Raw genomic sequence first — 8,967 nt, 5'->3', positions numbered from 1 at the left:
ATTTTTTTTTTTACTTCTTCCTCTGTTAAAAATAAAAAATTTCAACAAATATAAATAAATAATAAAAAATTAATTATTTATATAAAATATATATTAAAATATAAAATTTATATAAAAAATAAAATAATATATATAATAATTAATTTAGTGTTCGATATTTTTTGTTAAGCTTAATATTTAAAAAAATATTTTAATATGTATATTATAGTGCTTATGATAATTATAATGCTTTTAAAAATAATATTAAAATTATAATTTTAATTTTAACAACTTTATAATTATCATAATTACAGTAATATAGGCATAATTATGCTAAAATTCTCCATTTAAAAATCTATGTATGATAGATCCCCTAGCAATCTAGGCCTATCAGAGCAAGCTGGAAGTAGTAACGTGGCTGTAATTTAATTACAGAACAACTAACCCGTATTTCACAATTTCAAATATAGACGCTAAGGGCAAACTAACTCGTGCCCATTCCCTTGTTTTCCCGCTAACTTATTTCTTTCTATATTTATTCTTTTCCCTACCCCGTATATATTCCGTTTCCTCATTTTCTGGTATTCGGTTTCACCGCGGCATAACTGAACTATATATATAAACAAAACGATGCGGTAACGCCGACGGAGCCCCGGTTTGTTGTGTGGTGTGATAGCGGGCGTTTGCGCTTTCAAACGCTCTCTATCACCAAAGTCTCCCCACGTTTTAAAAAATAAATAAATATCTATAATATATATATAATAGTTGAAGGTTTTCGATTTCAAGTTTTCAACCCAATGGTGACGGAGTCGAAATCCGACACCGTGGTGTACCTCCATGGAGACCTCGATCTTCGGATCATTGAGGCTCGTTACCTCCCCAACATGGACATGCTCTCGGAGCGCTTCCGCAGATTCTTCTCTGCTCTAAACACATGCACCGCCTCCATCACCGGCAGGAAGAAGACCGAGAAGAGACACCGCCACGGAAAGATCATCACCAGCGACCCTTACGTCACCGTCTGCATCGCCGGCGCCACCGTGGCTCGAACCCGCGTCATTGCTAACTCTCAGAACCCTACCTGGAACGAGCATTTCAAGATCCCTCTGGCTCACCAGGCCACGGAGCTGGAATTTTACATCAAAGATAACGACATGTTCGGCGCAGACTTGATCGGAGTCGCATTCGTCTCCGCGGATAAGATCTTATCCGGCGAAACCGTCAGCAGCTGGTTCCCGATTATCGGCACCTCCGGTAGGCCTCCGAAACCTAATTGCGCGGTTAAGCTCGAGATGAAATTCACGAAATGCGAGGATTCTCCTCTGTACAGATCCAACATTGCACCAGAACCTAATCGGTTCGCCGTTCCGGATACGTATTTTCCGATTCGGCATGGAGGTTCGGTGACTCTGTACCAGGACGCGCACGTGCCGGATTCGATGCTGCCAGAGATTGGATTGGATGATGGAGTTGAGTTTCAGCAAGGTAAGTGCTGGGAAGATATCTGCCATTCGATCTTGGAGGCCCATCATTTGGTATACATTGTGGGTTGGTCCATTTACGATAAGGTGAAGCTCGTTAGAGAGCCCACTAGGCCTTTACCCAGCGGTGGAGATTTGAGCCTCGGTGAGTTGCTCAAGTACAAGTCTCAAGAAGGCGTTAGGGTCTTAATGTTGGTCTGGGATGACAAGACTTCGCACAATAAATTCTTCATTCACACGGTAACACATTTTCCATAACAAAAATATTATTTCTACACTAAAATTTGTCAATAAAATCAACTATTAATGTATTTGTGTATAAATATATGTGTGGTTTAAATATTTTTAATGTATATTTATATTTTAACATATATTTTATACTGTGACTGACTTTGGTGGCTGCTTTTAGTGTATACTTAGCATAATATTAATAAACTAATGTATTTATTTATGACTTCTGTACCTTTTTGTGGCATTTATTAACACAAGCTAGTTACTAATGATTATTTGGTTTCAGGATGGAGTAATGCAAACTCATGACGAAGAAACTCGAAGGTTCTTCAAGCATTCTTCAGTAACATGTGTGCTGTCACCTCGATATGCCAGCAGTAAGCTTAGCATTTTCAGGCAGCAGGCATGCTTTATGCTATGGTTTTATAGCTTTCACATATTTTGTTATCTTTTAGCTGAAAATTGCTTTCAGCATTGATTGATATATATATATATATGTTACACTTGATCCATTTTGCACTCTTCCATTTACTTGGTCCACATTTTTCACTCTTCCATTCTTATATAAAATATTTCTTTTAATACTCTATGTTTTGCTTTCATGGAGAGAATGACCATCAATAACTTCAATTTTCGTTTTAAATAATGTTTTTATTTGCATCCAATTATTTCTGCTTTAGAAACATCTAAGAATTTCTCCTTCTGAACTTGATTTTTGTGTTTTGGGGGGGGGGGGGGGGGTGGCGGGAACTGATTTATTTATTTATTTCAAGTACTTTAAGAAGTTAGAAAACTTTGTTGACCATGATGCGAACCATATTTCAGGTTGTTGGAACACTCTTCACGCATCATCAAAAATGTGTAATAGTTGATACTCAAGGACAGGGAAACCATAGAAAGATAACCGCATTTATAGGTGGTCTAGATCTTTGTGATGGGCGTTATGATACACCTGAGCACAGGATTGTCCGAGATCTTGACACTGTTTTTCAGAATGATCATCATAATCCTACATTTTCTGTAAGTTTATCATTCTCTACTGGATAGAAAACTTCCATGTGATCCTTCCACCAATCAACATAGTGCTCGTTAGGAATAAACTTTTGTTGTAAGGTCTTTGTTGGTAGGGATATGAAGATCACTAATGAGCTCTTATCAAGTAACTGTTCTTATACTTCCCATTTTTAAAAATAGGCAGGAGTCAAGTGTCCAAGGCAAGCATGGCATGACTTACATTGCAAAATTGAGGGTCCTGCTGTGTATGATATACTCACTAATTTTGAGCAGCGCTGGAGAAAAGCCGCTAGATGGTCTGAGTTGGGTAAAAAAATCAAGAGAGTATCGTATTGGCAAGATGATTCTCTCATCAAGTTGGAACGCATTTCTTGGATTCTCAGTCCTTCTGAGTCAGTTCCAAATGATCATCCTGACTTGTGGATTTCCAAGGAAGATGACCCCCAAAATTGGAACGTTCAGGTTGCTAATTGGTTGCCTCTAAACTATTAGCTTCCATTTTCTTCTCTTTTGTTTCAACTACCAATTTGTTTGCTTATATTTTCATTTGCCATTTTAACAGGTTTTTCGATCTATTGACTCTGGCTCAGTGAAAGGGTTTCCTAAGGATGTACTCGAAGCTGAGAATCAGGTTACTTACTATAAACCTTTGATATACGATTAAGATGAACTTGTCGGTATACATAAATACATAACCGTCAGGTTTTCTTTGTTGTTAACTTTATTTTATTGCCATTTACTGCAGAACCTCGTTTGTGCAAAAAATTTGGTGATTGACAAGAGTATTCAGACAGCATACATACATGCGATAAGATCTGCACAACATTTTATTTATATCGAGAATCAATATTTCATCGGATCATCCTTTGCATGGCCATCCTACAAAGAAGCAGGTATTGTTTACTCGTACAACTTTGATTGCTAAAGTTTCTATATGATTATTTGATTAACAGTACACATGTTATTTATGTTTGATACTTAGCTCTTGTGTTGTGCCTGCAATACCATTCTTATCTCACATTTTTATAATGCTTTCCCTAATTAAATCCTACCTAGTCGGTTTGTTGATGATCTTTTTCATTAGTTATTTTAGTGAAGACATTTTCTAACAATCGAGTATTCTGTTCAATGACCAGGTGCTGATAACCTAATTCCTATGGAGTTAGCACTGAAGATAGTTAGTAAGATTAGATCCAAGGAGAGATTTACAGTTTATATTGTCATCCCAATGTTTCCTGAAGGTGTCCCTTCTTCTGTGGCAATGCAAGAGATTCTGTTTTGGCAGGTAATGTATGTTTGAATACAACACTCAGCTGTCAACAAGCATATACAGATATTTTGTTTAAATAATAATTTGATGATTTCTTATAGATTCATTATAATGGAATTCGTATTTTCAGGGACAAACTATGCAGATGATGTATGACATCATAGCTCGGGAGTTAAAAGCTGCAAACCTTGAAGACAGCCATCCACAAGACTACCTGAACTTTTACTGTCTTGGAAACAGGGAGAATTTAACTGAAGTTCCAAACTCAAATGCTTCTGTGATTTCGAATACTAGCGAAACGGTAATTATTCAAAACCAAATTTGACTGACTTATTGCGCATAATGTAATTAGAACTGCTATTTTATGTTGGGGGCATTACATATAACTCGACTTTCTAACGAATGGTCATCAGGTTGCATCTTCCAAGTACAACCGTTTTATGGTTTATGTACATGCGAAAGGAATGGTTGTGGATGATGAATATGTTATACTCGGATCGGCCAACATTAATCAACGATCAATGGCTGGATCGAGAGATACAGAGATCGCAATGGGTGCATATCAACCCCATCATACATGGGCTAAGAAACAGAGGCATCCACATGGTCATGTATATGGGTACAGAATGTCTTTATGGGCGGAACACATGGGTTACATCGATGAATGCTTCAAGGAGCCTGAAACTTTGGAATGCGTCCAAATTGTGAACAAGATTGCTGAAGAGAACTGGAATAAGTATACAGCTGATTCTTTTGCACCAATGCAAGGGCACCTAATGAAATATCCTGTAAGAGTAGATGCAAATGGCAAGGTCAGCTGCTTACCCGGTTTTGAGACTTTCCCAGATGTTGGTGGCAAAGTACTTGGCTCACGCTCAACCCTTCCCTCTGCTCTAACAACATAGCCATGACCAACCACTATCAATGGAATTTTGTACCATATACCTTGTATAGTCTACGTAAATAGGCTGCGCTTTGTGATTACTAAGCAGTTTTCGCTGCCTCATTGTTTGTACAATCAGCCACTTAATCAAAAATCAAACCACCAGTCCTGTAGGCTATACATACCAATGACGGCGTTCAATATAACTTCACTAGTGCTAATTTTGCATATCCGTTGGAGAAAAAGCGAAACTCCAGTATAATTTTGTAACATTAATATGAAAATTATGTAAATAATCTTTGGCTTAAGTCAGTCTTTTTATTTGGTGACTATCTGTAGACGTAAAGGGTCTTTCAATTTCAAAATGTGGAAATTTGAATAAGTTAAAAGTAGTCCTAAATAAGTAACAGCAATGTTTTAAAGGATTATTACAAATAGATTGCAGTATATTTCTAAAAATGATTAAAATCATGAAAAGATTAATTTGATTTATACGCACACGGTCGATATGAGTTTGTCTACATTCGAGGTGAGTAATCTAATACTAAACCTTTAGAAGAAGATTATTGGTGAGTGAAATGCTGACTTATCTTAAAGGAGGGGGCATGAGAGTTGGATTCTTTAAGGTGTTTTATATGCAGTGTTGGTTCATCTGTATTTTGCCTCTCTCCTATTTAGTCATTCATTTATGTTCGAGTGAATTTTACTCTTTGATTTTAATGACTTCTAACAACTCCTTCCTTCAATTTCTCTTTCAATACCAACTGTTTCTTATTCATTCTCATTTACATTTAGTTTCCACCTTTTCAAACAAGTAAAAAGACATAAAATTTTAAATTTCAGTTTTGAATTGAAGAAAAAAGTATATTTATAACCTCCTGTTTTCATTGTTCAATGCATTCTTCTAGTTGCTTCTCCTCCGTTTTATTTTTTCAATCCATCATTGGGGTCGCGATGGTGGCAGTGAAGGACGTGGTAGCTGTGGCGGTTGCTACAGATGTGGTGGGGATGGGTCACATGGCCTGGAACTGTAACAAAGGAGGAAGTTGTGGCGCTTGCTTGCTACAGCTGTGGTAGGGATGAGCCATATGGCCAGGGGTTGCAACCAAGAAGGAAGCAGATGTGGAAGCATGCACGGCGACGGTGGTAACAGCGGATCTGCTACAACTATAGGGATTCTAGGCATCTTGCAAGGAACTTCCCAACAAGCTCTTTGAAAACAAGGTCTGATCATGTCTGATGTCCAAATTTTAAATTTTGGGATTTTTCGTGTGATGTTTTCTAAGGTTTTTTTAGATCTACTATCTTTTGAATTTTTGTGATTTTTAAATTTGTTTTTTATTTTTTCGTTTTAGATGTGTTTCGATTGAAATGCAAAAAATCAAATATGAGCGTCAGTTACGCATGACTTCTTCATATTCATCGATTGCTCCACTATTCGTCGCAGTTTGAGAGTGTATATCAGCTTTGTTAAGCAAGTTGTTGCTTCTTCTTTTTCTGGTAGCTGACCGTTTAAATTGTTTTGACTTTCTTACTCTTTTTTTTTTTTAATTTGCAAATTTGATCATGTAGCTGATTATTTGTTGGGAGTGCTATGCTTTGACTGATTATGTGTGTGATGAATATAGAGTAATGTATTATAATGTTCATGTTGTGTCACCTTTTATAAAATTTTCATTTTTGTTCAAATTGTATGGCATAAGCTTGAATAAAAAATACACTTTATCTAATGCTTTAGATTTAGATTTTTTGTTTTTAAATAAATTTACACATTATTACCCTATCAAGGGCCTTATTTTGATTATTGGTTTTGAATTCCTTGTTTGATAGTGTTAGTCAAAGAGTAACTTAGTTGAAGAGTTGCTAGTCGAGTTTTCGAGAATGCCGATTCGAAAAGTGGTTGTTGATAGAAGGGGTCTCGATTTGGTGTAACACATTGATGAATGAAACTGACGGTTGACATGTCAAGTTTAATGATGTAATGCACAAGGGTAGTTATTTGACTTTATATTTTGGCGAGAACAATTATTTTTTTTTCAAATTCTTGAAAGATGGCACTTCACAGGACAAGATTGGTTGGATTGATTTATATATTGACAAGGCTCAGAGGAAGCAAGTGGTTAGAATTCGTTTTTAGAAAATACTCTCACACACTCACATCCTATCGATTTTCTGAGTTTGTCACGAGTTTATTTTCGGTAGGATTCCTCCCATATCTTTACATTTCTTTCAAGTTCTTATAATTTACTTTCATGTAATTTATTTTCCTTTCGCAAAAGTCATTTTCTTTTTTCTTTAAGTCTTGCATTGTGATTTTTAATTTCAAAGTCCTTCGAATTTCTTGAAGGCAATTGTATACTTTTTTTAATTCGAAGCATTTACTTTGCTTCAATTTCTTTCTTTTTGAATTTAAAGATCTTTATTTTAGTTTGCATTTTGTTCCTTCTTTCCTTTCATTCTTTTAGAGTAAAGTTTTGGTGCATAAAAAAGAAAACTAGTACTCACAAAAGAGGAGTAGGTTTCACTCCCAGATCATAGATATCGAACCAACTAAAATTTACTAAAATCTGCATAACAAATTGGTACGCCAAATGGAACAGTTTTTGTGAAATTGTATCAAATATTTTTTCTTTTTTGATAGGTATTGAGTTAGTGCATGCAACTATGGAGTGGGAGGATTATCAATATGACTGAAGAAACTTCAAATAGTAACATAGAGTCTTCATCAAACAATAATGTCCCTGTGGTTGTAGCACAAACTGCTGCAAGTTTAACATCTCAGGTAGAGGAAAACAATCAAAATTCTTGGAGTGGCCCTGGGGAGAATGCTGCAATTAATAATGCAACCGCTGTGAACAGTGGATGTAACCCACGTTCTCAAATTTCTCAAGCACAAATTCAACCATCGGTAACTACAAGTTGGCTTCCTTTTGGTCTTCTTTCAAGTTATTGATAAACCACTATTTTATAGTTTATCTTGTGCTCAATTGAGTGGATTTTATCAAGTTCTTACCCACTTATTCATACTATTTGCATGGTTTTACTTTTTCCTTCCTGATTTTGTGCTATGATTGAAAACATGCTTCTTTGATCTTATATTTGCTAATTATTAATCCTCTCTTATTACCATTCGATGCCTTGATATGTGTGTTAAGTGTTTTCATAGATTACAGGACAGGAATGGCTCAGAGGATGAAAAGGAAGCATGCAAAAGTGGAAGGAATACAAGAAGTTGAAGAAGTTGCTAAGCTGTCCAGCCTGACCTCTTTGCACTCAAACGGTCATAACTTTTGCTACAGAGGTCCAAATAATGCGGTTCCAGTTGTGTTGGAAAGCTAACATCCGGGGCTTCGCAACAATATATAATTTGCTATAGCTACCCCGAAGCCAAGCGACAAAAACGCGTGGATTACGCAGACGCGTGACCTGGCAGAAACGCAATCCACGCAAACGCGTGGACGACGCTTCCGCGTCACTTTCCCGCGACCTGTACGTACCAAAATATGCTAAGGGCAATTTCTGAGCTGTTTCTGACCCAGTTTTTGGCCCAGAAAGCACAGATTAAAGGCTATAAAGTGGGGGAAACTATTCTTTCATCAACATGCATTGAATTATTCACTTTTCATAGTTTAGATGTAGTTTTTAGAGAGAGAGGTTCTCTCCTCTCTCTTAGGATTTAGGATTAGGATTCCTCTTAAAGAAATTAGAATTTCTTATTATTTCAACTTTATTATTTCAACTTCTTCTCAGGTTCAATACTCCTTTTATATTTCTATTTACTCTAATACTTTTATTCGTATCTGATTTATGTTGCCAAATTGGCTTATGAACTATTCATGTTAGAATTTTCTTTATTTAATATAAATCAAGGTATTTCAGATTATTGATTCTTATTTAGCCTTTTTATATTCTTGGCTTTAATTGATTAACTGGAGGCTCTTGAGTTATTAAACTTATCGTGATTGTTAATTAATTCCTCTAATTGACTGGAATTCCACTAACTCTAGTCTTTCCTTAGGAGTTGGCTAGGACTTGGAAAATCTAACTAATTAGTCCACTTGACTTTCCCTTGCTTTTGTAAAGGTTAACTAAGTGGGGTTAAACTCAAT

At 36.1% G+C, this 8,967-nt stretch overlaps 1 protein-coding gene and 1 long non-coding RNA gene across 2 annotated transcripts; both read left to right on the top strand.

Moving 5' to 3' along the window:
• Window positions 1-590: 590 nt before the first annotated feature.
• On the top strand, window positions 591-5,140 carry LOC107607504 (phospholipase D delta-like). The gene is made up of 9 exons (XM_016309453.3): window positions 591-1,700; window positions 1,978-2,094; window positions 2,517-2,711; window positions 2,886-3,167; window positions 3,268-3,336; window positions 3,451-3,598; window positions 3,842-3,990; window positions 4,106-4,276; window positions 4,389-5,140. The coding sequence occupies exons 1-9, from the start codon at window positions 777-779 to the stop codon at window positions 4,878-4,880; spliced, it is 2,547 nt and encodes an 848-aa protein (XP_016164939.1). The 5' UTR covers window positions 591-776; the 3' UTR covers window positions 4,881-5,140.
• Window positions 5,141-5,533: 393 nt separating this feature from the next.
• LOC148553813 (uncharacterized) lies at window positions 5,534-8,633 on the top strand. The gene is made up of 2 exons (XR_015892269.1): window positions 5,534-6,082; window positions 7,500-8,633. It is a non-coding gene; the product is annotated as an uncharacterized LOC148553813 (long non-coding RNA).
• The last annotated feature ends 334 nt before the right edge of the window (window positions 8,634-8,967 follow it).

This window comes from Arachis ipaensis, chromosome B7, assembly GCF_059453495.1.
Source record: "Arachis ipaensis isolate K30076 ecotype BB chromosome B7, ASM5945349v1, whole genome shotgun sequence".
NCBI lineage: Eukaryota > Viridiplantae > Streptophyta > Magnoliopsida > Fabales > Fabaceae > Arachis > Arachis ipaensis.
The sequence above is the reverse complement of the archived record's forward strand: the minus strand, read 5'-3'. Positions and strand labels throughout refer to the sequence as shown.